This window comes from Peromyscus californicus, unplaced genomic scaffold (genome assembly GCF_007827085.1).
Source record: "Peromyscus californicus insignis strain IS unplaced genomic scaffold, ASM782708v3 Scaffold_21__1_contigs__length_65335640, whole genome shotgun sequence".
Lineage (NCBI taxonomy): Eukaryota > Metazoa > Chordata > Mammalia > Rodentia > Cricetidae > Peromyscus > Peromyscus californicus.
This window is the reverse complement of record NW_026294514.1, coordinates 13,752,675-13,765,864: the sequence shown is the minus strand read 5'-3', so window position 1 is coordinate 13,765,864 and position 13,190 is coordinate 13,752,675. Positions and strand designations below refer to the sequence as shown.

The window sequence follows — 13,190 nt, the reverse complement described above, 5'->3', positions numbered from 1 at the left end:
AAATTTATATCAATAAACTAAAATCCATATCAATGTAAAATATTTTGAGATTAACAATTGTTTTTGGATTAAAGTAGATTCAATAATCTACCCCTTCCTTTTTCATCATAATAATTTGCCCTTTTCCCCATCATTTTTATATCATATCCCCCTTTCTTCTTTTTTTTTTTTTTTTGGTTTTTGTTTGTTCTTTTTAACTTTTTTTAGGCCTCCCTGTGGGTAACAAATGTGACTGAGACCCTTCATTCTGTGCGTGACTGTATGTGTGACTGTACGTGTGCACACGGGTGCAGTGTGTGTGCACATGCATGTGCGTGTAGGTCAGAAGTTAACCCGAGAGCTGTTCCTCCGGGACTGCCTGCATTGTTTTCTGAGACATGGTCCCTCATTTGCCCGGAATCTGCCGGCTGCGCCAGCTGGCCAGAGAGCTCTAGGCATCTCCTGCTTCTGCCTCCCCAGCGCTGCTACCACCCCTGGGGTGTTTTATGCGGGTGCTGGGGATTGAACTCGGGTCCCCATGCTTGCAAGGCGAGCACTTTACCCACTGAGCCACCTCCCCAACCCCCCCTTTCTTCTTTAGAAAGAGATTGACTATGACCATTAACAATTTATGGTCAACCCCCCTAATGAAAACTAACACTTGTAACCAATATTTTGGGAATGTGGATGTAGTTTTCTAGACTACTTCCTGTTGATTGGGGGTGCTGGTAATCTTATGGGGACCCTGAGGAAATTTAGAACTGTGGTCAAGTCCTGCCTGGGGTATTTTGTGTGGCTGGTCCATGTCAGCCAGCAGCCTTGAAGCTGATTGGATATAGAACTCAGAGGAAACTGTAACAGAGGTGTACTGAAACATTGGATCATCTGGGCCATCTGTTTTTATTCATGTCTGTTCCCCTTGTTCTGAAAATATATAAACTTTTAAAGGCAACATACACATCTGTATTAATACAAATATACACTGTGTATTACACATAAGTCAGCCAAAGGTAGTTTTTTTGTTTGTTTGTTTTATATCTGAGCAGGTAAATACACGTCATGTGTCTTGCAGTTACTTTAGGTTTATTTTCCCATGTCTGTAGTCAGGATTTTCAGGGAGTCTTCCTCAATCAAACCTGATTTTCCTTAACCCAGAATAAATCCATAGCCTCTCATTTTCTGTGGAAATAAAAGCAGAGCCTCTTTCTCAAAGTAACATATCTAATTTAGCAGCTTTTAAAATCAAATGTCTCTTAGCAGTCAGTTCATTAACAGTCAAAAAATCCAAAGAAAACACAACAACATACATAATATAGCCTCTGTGTATACTTTTCATCTTTATATGGCTTATTTTCTTTATATTATTTTACTCCCCTTTTAAAGAATTTTATTTTATTATTTTAAATCTGTATTTTTTTTTTTTTTTTGGTTTTTTCGAGACAGGGTTTCTCTGTGTAGCTTTGCGCCTTTTCCTGGAACTCACTTGGTAGCCCAGGCTGGCCTCGAACTCACAGAGATCCGCCTGGCTCTGCCTCCCGAGTGCTGGGATTAAAGGCGTGCGCCACCACCGCCCGGCTAAATCTGTATTTTTAATCTAAGATTGTATGTATTCTTTTTCTTTTCTCTCTCAAACCTAGGCATATCTTTTAAATACACTGTGACCCGTTTAGAGGCCTTTTTGTCTGAATTGGTTTTTATTGGGTATCTTTAACCCTTTTTGTTTGTATGAGTGAAAGCCCTCAATCCGCTGCACTGCACATGGCTGGGAGACACCTCTCTGTATTGGAGAGTGTGGGAACTGCCATGCTGCAGCTCAAGCCTATACACTGTGGCCAGGGCATCTCTATACTGCAGCCTGCATTAGAGACATGAACTATGAAGCTGCTCTTGGCTCTGTTTTTTTTTTTTTTTTTTTTTTTTTTTTTTGTGTGTGTGTGTGTGTGTGTGTGTGTGTGTGTGTGTATTAGGATCTTTTTAAGCTTTTTTGGGTCTTATGTGGATCTACACCCCACATTGGTTGTCATGTGTAAACAGAGGTTTTCTCTGTCCTACCCCATCCTGCAGCCACTTCCAAATAATCGCTCAGAGGCTTATATTAATTATAAATGCTTGGCTGATGGCTCAGGCTTATTACTAGCTAGCTCTTACATTTAAGTTAACCCATCTTTCTGATCTATGCTTTGCCACGTGGTTCAGGGCTTGTTACCTCATTTTCTACATGTCTTGCTTCCTCAGTGGCTGGCTACCGGGCATCTGCCCCAACTCCCTTTCCTTCTCCCTGTCTCTCTGTTTCACTTTCCCGCCCAGCCTTATTCTGCCTGGCTATAGGCCAAATCAGCTTTTATTATCAACCAATGAGAGAAACACATATTCACAGGGCACAGAAGAATCCTCCCACAGCAGAGATGTGCCTGCTTCTGCTTCGTGGATGCTGGGATTGAAGATGTGTGCCACAATACCCAGCTGATGGAGGCAGTCCTTAAATTGAGGTTCCCTCTTTCCAGTTGACTCTAGGTTGTAGCAAGTTGACAATTGAAACTAATCAGGACAATGTCATGGAGTTGGCATGAATCTCTATACATTATACCTCATGAATCAGAGCTGGATGTGATATCATATGCCTGCATTCCCATCACTCAGTAGACTGAGGCCAGAGAATTTTGAATTCCAGGCCAGCCTAATGGAGAAAGCAAGACACTGTCTCAACAATGAAACAACACCATAGAAGTTCCACACCTAAATAAAACCATCTCATGCACCAGATTCTATTAACTACAAACAAACAAACAAAGCCCTGCAGCTTCCTCACATCTCTGTAACTTTATCGAATTGAAGAGAGGTAGGGCCCTGTTCTGGATAGAATCCTTGCTCTGGATTAGGCTTTGGCTAAGAGACACTTCAGCTGGTGTGATCTGTCCAAACCACTAAATCTCTTTCTGAAATCCCGGTTTGCTTTCCCATCACTCGTGTGTTCCGGGTGGCACTTTGAATTTACTTGGAGTGTTTGCTTTCATTCACAGTCGGGCCTGCTGTCTAATGTAGGGCCCCGACCTTCATCTGCGGCAGCTTTCAACTTAGCTTTTCCACTTTAATTTCTGGTGTTTGATTTAAAGTGAGAGATGTGCCATCTTCTTTTACTTAAACAGTTAGAGGCCGCTGCAGGATTATCAACTGACCTAATTTCAATACTATTTTGCCCCAAGGAAAGGGAATGAGATGGGGGAGTAGCTGATGGATGGGGCAGTCCGAACATACCCATTTACTCTGCTGGCTATGTATGGATGTGGGCCATTGCCTCCCAAACTACTTTTTTTTTTAAGATTTTATTTTTTTATGAGTGCTTTATCTGCATGTACAATTTTATGCCAGAAGAAGACATCAGATCCCACTAGAGATGTTTGTGAGTCACCATGTGGTTCCTGGGAGTTGAACTCAGGACCTCTGGAAGAACAGGCAGTGCTCTTAACCACTGAGCCATCTCTCCAGCACCCCCCCCCCCAACTACTTATAATTGCAACATCAAAGATCACTAGTCACAGATCACCATCTGTTGTATGACTTTTTCTAGGGAGACATCTACTCACCCTACATAGGACACTGATCATGGAAACAAAGAAATGATTCGGCCCAAGTCTGGCTCGGCGAGCCAGGGTTTAACTGAGGTTATTTACAGGCACTGCACCACCAGATAGGAGCATCCCCATTCAGGATTAACTGCCTTTATGCCTTAGGGGAGGAGAAGGGCTCATGAGCTCTGTGGGTTGCCTTGTAAGCAAGCCCTGTGTTCATCTCTGTGTGCCTCTTGAGCCCTTTGAACCCCCATCTTCCGTAAGAGAACATTAGCAGAGCTAATCTCGTGAGGATTTCTTGAGGGTAATCATAGTTGCTCTGATGACAGTGGGGAGGAATAGCATCTCATAATTCCATAATCTATAATAATAATGAAAATTTTGAAATATTGAAAGATTTACCAAAATGTGACCCAAACCCCACATGAGCATGTGCTGTTGGGAAAATGATGCTGGTTGGTTCAGTGTGGAGGATGACTCAGCAGAACCTAGACACCTGAAGATGCAGCTCTGCTTCCGGGAACTTAGCTAATCAATATGCCTGTATATGTTTTAACTATTCCTTGTATTATGGTTTGAGATAATGCCAAGTCTGAAAACAACGTGTATTCATCAATGATAAACCAGTGCAATCCATACAATGGAGTACTATAGACCCATTATTATTATTATTATTATTATTATTATTATTATTATTATTATTATTATATTCTAGCTGGTAGACAAGTCCATCTGGTACTCTGTCTCTCAGCACCTGACACTTATTTGTTCTCCACGTGGTGCTGGGTCTCAAACTCGGGGCCTCACAGTGACATTGCGGAGAGTTAACCCTCAGCCCTCACTTTTACCGCCTTATGTTAAGAGTGGGAATCTGAGCCAGCGTAAACTGCTTAATTTGGAGATGGCACCGATTGTTGTGCCCAGGTGTTGAGAACATTGTTTTTCTTTGAACTTGAATAATATTCATGAGACATCTCAGTCTGGTTAATAATTAGTTTTTCCTGGAACGTGGTAAGGTCTTTCAATTTTAGTTTTATACCGCTTTTACTTTGGCTATTCCAAGTGTTGGTATTTCTCTGTCCAGAATTGTTACGTACATTACGTCAGTCACCCTTGTTCTGACTAACCACGCTGTTTTCAGGCCACATTTACCTGGACTTTTTGTATTTAAACCTCCCCAAATTGCTTCTCCAGACAGCTGTTAGTCTGTAGTTGTTTGTAATGTGGTTTCAAATTCCATACGTCTTTTGCTTTCCTTTTTCTTTCTTTGTTCTTGAGACAGGGTGTCTCTGTGTAGCCCTGGCTGTCCTGGAACTCACTCTGTAGACCAGGCTGGCCTCAAACTCAGAGATCCACCTGCCTCTGCCTCCTGAGTGATGGGACCAAAGGTGTACGTCACCATGCCCAGCTGCTTTTTCTTTTTTTTATAAGTACATTTATAAAAAATACATTTATTTATGTATTTTATATATGAGTGATCTGTTTGTACACGTGTGTGCCAGAAGAAGGCATCAGATCCCACTATAGATGGTTGTGAACCACCATGTGGTTGCTGGGAATTGAACCCCAGACTTCTGGAAGTACAGCCAGTGCTCTTAACCACTGAGCCATCTCTCCAGCCAGCCGTTGCTTTTTCTCATCTCTTGTTTCTTTCAGCTCTTGTGATCAGTTGTGTGGAGTTACCTTGTTTTTATCTCCATGAAGCTTTTCAAACTTCTATTTTATGGAACTAATTTTCAAGTGAGTTTTTTTCTTTTCTTTTCTTTTTTAATGTTATGGCAGTTTCCCCTTTCTCTTTCATGTGGTGTTGCTTTTTCTTGTTACTGGTTTTGTAATTATTTATTGTTGAATGGGACCATTCTGTTCTAGCCTGATCTTTGCTTGAGAGTGGTGTAAGCAGAGCTACCGTGCGCCCTCCCCGTTCTCCTGGCGACTGGAAGAGCTGCTGCGGTGTCTCTGGCTGGGCACGTAGTCTGCTGCCATTGGCTGCGTGGTGCCGCGGTTCCCATTGGTTCTTGAGGCCAGCAAGGTTGATGGATGGTGAGTTACTTCTGTGTGACGTGCTTCCTGATTCTGTTTTCTACATAACCATGCCTGTGTCTAGGCAAGATTTTTTTTTTAATGTTCCACAAGCTACTGTGGGTTTTAGGGCGCCCTCCCTGCTTACCTTTTTAATCCTGCAGTTACAGCCAAAGAACAGGTGGATTTTTTTTTAAATCAGCTCTCTTGTTAAAGGAGGTGCTGGGAACACGTGTGGAATCAGTGGTCTCCTGCGTGCCATCCTTCCTACAGACCTTGGAGTAGTTATGCAAAAAAAAAAAAAAAAAAAAAAAAAAACAGTGTCTACAGAAGAGCCCCCAAGAACTTCGGCCTTTGTAGACTGCAAGTGGTGGTGTCCCTTCAAGGGCTGAGAACTGAACCCCCCAACTTTAAATCTTGTTGGATTAGTTCGACCCCACTGAGGAATGAGGACCGTTTGTAAATTCTTCAGTCAGCTTCTCACAGGGGAAGCCCAGAAAAACTATGAAGAACTATTCCCACCGTAAATATGTTCCCATTTTTTCGGGTGTCAGTTCTGCTGTCCTGTGATTGGCTGCTGTGACTTCAACCTGACCTGTGATTGGCTGCTGTGACTTCATCCTGACCTGTGATTGGCTCTGACTTCAAGGATTCATCAAGTTAGAGGTGAGCTTTTCAGAGATCGCTCAAGTTGCCAAAACTGGATCTGTATGAGATTAAAGGACATGTATACGCATGTCAGCTTTGGGGGTCTCCTTAAAGCTTAAAGTGATGTGTATTTCATTATATCTGACATTTATTTATTTATTGTCATCACAGCTTTAAAATACGGACATTTTGCATATGAGATATTTTAATTTTAGAGAAAAGAGTTATGTAAACATGACACCTAATATATCATTTTCCCCAGAAGCTTTAAATACTTTGAAATCATTGTTCATCTGACATTTTTCTCTCCCCTCTCTCTCTTTTGAGACAGGATTGCACTGTAGATCTTTGTCTGGCATGGAATTACACCTCTCTCCACCTGGGTTATTTGTATAGCTTTAGCTATTGGTATAATAGAATTTTGTGTATTCACTGAACTTTTAAAGTTCTTTTGTAAATTGCCTATTGTTTTATCCTTACAGTTTGAGAGTGTGAGCGTGTTATTCACGTGTGTGTGCTCACTTGCCTGTATGTGGAAGCCAGACGTCAACTCTGAGTGCCCTCCCGTACCACTGTTCACCATTTTACGACAGACAGGGTCTCTCATTGAACCTGGAGCTTGTCATTTTGACTAGACTAGCTGGCCAGTAAACCATGGGGAATAACCTGCCCTATCCCAACCCCAGATCTGGGGTGACAGGTGCAGGCCACCATTCCCAGCGTGTATGTGGGTTCTGTCATAAGCAGCCATATGAAGAAGTCATGTGACAAGGAACCAAAAACAAGCAAAGCATATGAGATGAGGCTGGGGGACGTGCACCAGAAGGGCTCCTACGTGTAACACATGCATTCCAGAAAGAGAGTGGAGAGGATAAAGACAAAAATAATAACTTCCTATTTCAAAATGGCAGGGTTAATACCCTTTGCCTCCCATGCTTCCTTACTAGCCTTTGGAATGAGACTAAGACAAGCACATGACCAAAGCAAAATAAACTACATGTGTTTATTATGTTAAGGCCAACAAAACACCAGAGGGCTGGCCCTTTGGGTACATGAGAGATTTTAGTATTCCTGGAAGACAAAATAACAATAAAAACTTTTGACAGAAAAGCAAAGTCGAGAAACGGTAGACTAGTCACAAAACAAGCTGCTATAAATAAGATAGCCTGTTCCCCAGGAGGTCTGTGGGCTAGCAATAATAAGTAATTATAGGTAGTCACTTTCCTACACACACCAAGCAAGCCAAAAGAATAGCTGAGCTCCCCCTCTGGCAAGGGGAGTGGCTGTTCTCTAAGGAAATGAAAAGTCATCTGGGGCCAGCATGATGGCTCGATCAGCAGGTAAGGGTGTGACTCCAAGCCTAACAACCTGAATTGCATCCTGGGAAACACAGGAGAAGAGGACCACCTCCTTCCAGTTGTTCTCTGACCTCCACGTGTGCCAGGGCTGCCCTGCTGTCAGTGCCATGGCACACAGAGTGGCCGCACAGGCTCCCTCCCTCCCCGAGGAGCACAGCCACACTCGCCTCAGCCAGGCCTCAGAATTCATAAAATGAAAAAGTTCCAAGTGGTGGCAGCACTCCTGTGCCAGCCAGATGTTCAGGCGACACCCTCTCAGCACCACCTCCCAGCTGTGGCCAAGAAATTCCAAGAACATAATGAAGAGTACTTTGAATTGGTCTCAGAGGAAATCTGTACCTATCATTGTGAAATAAAGGGTAGACCCTGAAAGCCTCTAGAAAACAGACTGCTTCCAGAACAATCACCAGACTCACATGAAAACTGACATCAAGAAACCAGCATTATAAGCAACGGAAAAGGCCCCTCTCCAGTTCTGCTGTGGGAGATCAGAACAAAGCCATTTAAAGACATCCAGGGACATAGAAAGCTTATCTTCCAGGTACCTTTCCCAAGCGAGTTACTTGAGCCTTTTCTTTTGCTAAACAAGGATTAAAAACTCATGGTAGCATATTGTCACCAAGGTCCTGGACTCCAAAGAGGTATTACCTTCTGTGGCAAAAGGAACTTGACAGGTTGATAAGGATCATGAAGTAGAAATGGGTTGTCAGGGCAGCTTAGATGGAATCACAGATCCTTCAGAAGCAGAGAAGGAAGGAGCAGTGTGGCGCAGGAGCAGGTTGGAAGGTGCTGAGCTGCTGATTTTTGTCTTCTGGGCCCTGCTTACTCCACTTAGCATGTTTGGACACATTGTCACCAATTACAGGAATTCTTTTTATGGCTGAATAATATTCTGTTATGTAAATATGCCACATTTTCTTTTTCCATCAATTAATGATGAACTATTGGCATTTTTGTTTCATTTGTTTTGTTTGTTTGTTTTTCCAGACAGGGTTTCTCTGTGTAACAGTCCTGTCTGTCCTGGAACTCTCTCTGTAGACCAGGCTGGCCTCGAACTCACAGAGATCTGCCTGCCTCTGTCTGCTGAGTGCTGGGCTTAACGGCGTGCGCCACCACACCCAGCTGAACAGTTGGCATTTTACATTTTTGCATTTATTGCGTGTGTGCCTGCAAGTACCATGGTGTGGGAGCAACTTTCAGGAGGTGGGTGTGAGTTCTGGAATTGAACTCAACCCCGAGACATCTCACTGTGGCCATACTCTTCTGATGACAAAGTTACAGTCTTGTGAGCACCATTCAGAAGTGACAATGCCGTCGTGTGTCCCAACACCTTTTATTCCTCTGTTTTGAGTGTTGGCAAATGAACTCACAGGAACGATGGGCAAGTGCTGCCACGGAGCTGTAGCCTAGCCAGATGTTTGTGTTTCTAAAAGTACCTTAACCATTCATCCTCTGAGTTCTATATCTCAAAATGTCTTCCCTTTTGTTTGTATCTTTGCTTTTTTCTTACTTTAAGAGAGTGTCTCACTGTGTAGGCCAGGATAGCCTGGGACTTAGGTATTCCTGTGTCAACATGGTTGTTTCTTTCAAGTATCCTAAGTATAGCTTTTTATTTTACTTAAATTTGCTATTTTATTGAAAACTCACCTCTAATCTGTATTTTTGTTTCATTGTGTTTTTCAAGATAGGTTTTCTTTTCTTTCTTTCTTTCTTCTTATTTATTTATTTATTTAATTTATTTGGGGTTTTTTCGAGACAGGGTTTCTCTGTGTAGTTTTGGTGCCTGTCCTGGATCTCGCTGTGTAGACCAGGCTGGCCTCAAACTCACAGAGATCCGCCTGCCTCTGCCTCCCGAGTGCTGGGGTTAAAGGCGTTCGCCACCACCGCCTGGCTACTTGAAGTTTGTAACTGGAATCTCTGCCTTGTTTTGATATTTTCTGTGGATTTTTTATATGTACCACCTTGGTATACATTCGTAAGATCTGCTTATGACATCTCCTTATTTTTATTTATTTTGTGTTATTTTGTTTCAGGTGAATGTTGCATCGTATGTGGGTGGTTGGATTATGGTTTTTAGTTTTTTCAGGACTTTATTTTTAACTGGGTTTGACTTTTGGATTAGTGGGGATTAAACCCAGGGCCTTATATGTGCCGGGCAAACACTCTAACCCTGAGTTCCAGCCTTTTTTATGGCTTTGGATTTTTAGTGCTTAAAAGGAAGTTTGTATATGAATTTAAATAATGCAGTCATACCCTAGCATATTGGTGTTGCTATTTGTCAAGCTGACTGTGTCTCTGCTCTCTGGCTTTTGTGTCTTGGTAGGTTTTCTTGCTCTTGTTGGCTCTGGGAATTTAGAAATTAGCCTACTTTTAACTTAATTAGTAAGTGTTTCAAAATAAAAGGGAAATGAATCTGTTTCTTTGCCAACAAGGAGAATCCGGTGAATGAGTCACCTACGTCTCTGTTCACAGTAGTAATTTGGGCTTTAGTATCAAACAATTATTATGTCTCTTTTTTAAACAGCTTTACAAAATGCTTTTCACATTTCATTTCCTTATGTGTAACTATGTCAACTCTGTTAAAGCAGTCACTTACACATCAAGTTTATGATGATGACTTACAGTGTCTGTCCCTTTCTTTCATAACATGGCTCCTCTATAGCCAAGGTTTTCATTTCTGTTGTTTTGTGGGTATTAAAGTATTTCTTTACTATTTAAAGTAATGCATGTATCTGAATCTTTATATCTATATATCTTTATATCTGAAAATGTTTATTAAATTATATTCATCTAACAACAGATTTTTGTAAACATTTTTGTAAAGAAGTGTAATAAAATGTAAATATATGTGTATAAATTTCATTTTTTAGTATATTGCAAAATAAAAAATTAGATTAATAAACTAAGACATGTTTACTAGTAGATATTGATCAAATAGGATTATTTCCAGCCATAACTATAGAATAATAATTTTAACACTTTTGCTTCATAACCAAAGTATAAGTAATAATCTTATTTATTTCTCTAGTTGTAATTATAAAAAAACCTAGATCATATAAAGCAAGCATTATCATGTTTACCTTTAATATCATTTTTGGTTTGTCAATTAAATACTGACAAGTTAGCTAGATATTTATTATTCATAAGTTTTTAATGTAATTTTTAATCCATTGTAAGTTTTTAAAAGAAGCTTAACTTTCATGTGTTTTAGTTATCCATGGATTCCTCTGGGCAGCTCAGGCCAGAAGATACCCAGTCAGTAGTGAGCAGGATGCAGAAGAAGTACTGGAAAACTAAGCAGGTCTTCATGAAAGCAGCAGGGAGAAAAGAGGATGAGCACGTGGTGGCATCTGATGCAGAGCTGGACGCTAAGCTGGAGGTAAATATGAAGACTCTGTATTGTGTGGAACTGGTAGTCATTTGAGACTCCTGGGGGACTTAAACACCAAGGAGTTCAAGGAGCGTTCTAGTTAGGGTTGCTGTCGCTGCGATGAAACACCAGGACCAAAAGCAAGTTGGGGAGGAAAGGGTTTATTTGACTTACACTTCCATATCCTCTTCCACATCTGTAGTCCATCATTAAAAGTCAGGACAGGAACCCAAACAAGGTGGGATCCTCAGGCAGAGCTGATGCCGAGGCATGCTGCCTACTGGCTTGCTCCCCATGGCTTGCCCAGTCTGCTTTCTTGAAGGATTAGGACCACCAGCCCACAATGGACTGGGTCCTCCCCATCAATCACGCATTGAAAATTGATTTTTATTTTTTATTATTTTATATGTATGAGTGTTTTGTCTTCATGTATGTCTTCGCACCACATGTGTGCCATGCCTGAGAAGGCCAGAAGAGGGCATCAGATCCCCTGGAACCAGAGTTGCAAATGGTGCTGGGAATTGAACCCAGGTCCCATGGAAGAGCAGCCAATGTATGTTTATAACTGCTGAGCCATCTCTCCAGCCCCTGAAAATTGAGTTTTAAATGGCCATAACCAGATACCAAATCCAATTCAAGCAGATCTAAAGTTACCTGGAAAAATTATTATATTCCTCCACCAGGTTTTTAGTGCTCATTATAAACATCCCAGGTTTAATTAAGCACCAGCAGTAAAGCTCCCTGGTGGTGTTGAGAACTTAATAATCAGAGGGTGGTGATTATTAAGTCTAGAAATGTCAGGGTTCTTTGAACAGTATCATAGAATTTCTTCAGCATAAGACTTTGTAAAAGGAGATCACTCTGAAATCCACACGGGAAAGTTTAAATTTATGTGTGAAGGGTTTTATCAGGTATCCACTTCCATCTTGTGTGCTTAACTGTGAAATCAGTCCACTGGATCGTTTCTCAATTTTCTGTTGCTGATTAACCATAGTAGCAAAGAAGGGAAATTTCGAACAAAAATAACCCCAAAGCAAGTTTTTGTAACTTTATTTATTTTCAATCATTCTTTTCTTTTTCCTTACGGCAGTTCTGGATAGAACCATGCCTTCCTGCATGCTAGGCAGCTGTTCAACCACTAAGCGATAGACCTCCAAGCCTCTCTTTCAAAAGCAGCTTATATTTGAGGTCATAAATATTCTTTTTAATGTTAACTTGTTTTTAACTGATACATAAAAACACAAGAATTGTACATATTAATGGAAAAGGGGGCTGGAGAGATGGCTCATCAGTTAAGAGTACTGACTACTCTTCCAGAGGACCCAGGTTTGATTCCCAGTGCCCACATGGCAGCTCACAACTGTCTGTAACTCCGGTCTCAGGGGATCAGACACTTTCTTCTGGCCTGCAGGAGCATCAGGCATGCATGTGGTTAGAGACATACCTTCAGGCAAAACACATAAGGATGAAGAATCTCTTTTCAAAGTTGGGTACCATGAAAACATCAATACCTAGTCTGATATGTAATGTTGAAAATAGGTTAAACACATCTCAAACACTTGTCCTTTCTTTCTGGTGAACATTCTCAGAATTCTTGCCACTTTTTGAATTTAATACTACGTTGTGGTCATTCTGTCTCAAACAAAAACGTAAGATGAAATTATTATAAGCTTGCATGTACTGTTTTACATGTGGTGACTGTGTGTGACCACAGTGTCACAGTCTCCCTGACTCCATCTCCCTCACTGGCATTACAGGCTGCCCCACCAGTCTGTTTTGTTGTTGTTGCCGTTTATTATATTTTATTTTATTTATTTATTTATTTTTATTTTTGAGACAGGGTTATTCTGTGTAGTTGTTTTTTTTGTTTTTGTTTTGTCTTGTTTTGTTTTTAGGTTTTTCGAGACAGGGTTTCTCTGTGTAGCTTTGCGCCTTTCCTGGAACTCACTCTGTAGCCCAGGCTGGCCTCGAACTCGCAGAGATCTGCCTTCCTCTGCCTCCCGAGTGCTGGGATTAAAGGCGTGCGCCACCACCGCCCGGCTATTCTGTGTAGTTTTGGTGCCTGTCCTGAAACTCCCTTTGTAGCTCAGGCTGGCCTTGAACTCACAGAGATCCACCTGCTTCTGCCTCCCGAGTGCTGGGACTAAAGGTGTGTGCCACCACCACCCAACCCAATACATTATTTTTTATCGTAAACTTATTGGGCTGTTTTGCTTTGACTACTATTAGAAAAAGCCATATTGAGCA

General features: G+C 41.5%; 1 protein-coding gene across 7 annotated transcripts in view; it reads left to right on the top strand.

Annotated features, from left to right (window-relative positions):
* The window catches only part of Ica1l (islet cell autoantigen 1 like), a 67,275-nt gene that overhangs the window by 6,714 nt on the left and 47,371 nt on the right, over positions 1 to 13,190 (top strand). For 4 of the 7 annotated variants that reach the window (XM_052749563.1, XM_052749562.1, XM_052749557.1 and 1 more), the window contains exons 2-4: positions 5,418 to 5,588; positions 6,122 to 6,233; positions 10,785 to 10,952. In XM_052749563.1, the coding sequence (XP_052605523.1) occupies positions 10,791 to 10,952 (162 nt within the window). In that variant the 5' untranslated portion in view covers positions 5,418 to 5,588; positions 6,122 to 6,233; positions 10,785 to 10,790. Of the gene's footprint in view, positions 1 to 1,949; positions 5,289 to 5,417; positions 5,589 to 6,121; positions 6,234 to 10,784; positions 10,953 to 13,190 lie in introns of those variants that run through there. The other 3 variants (XM_052749559.1, XM_052749558.1, XM_052749561.1) reach the window with 3 other exon arrangements.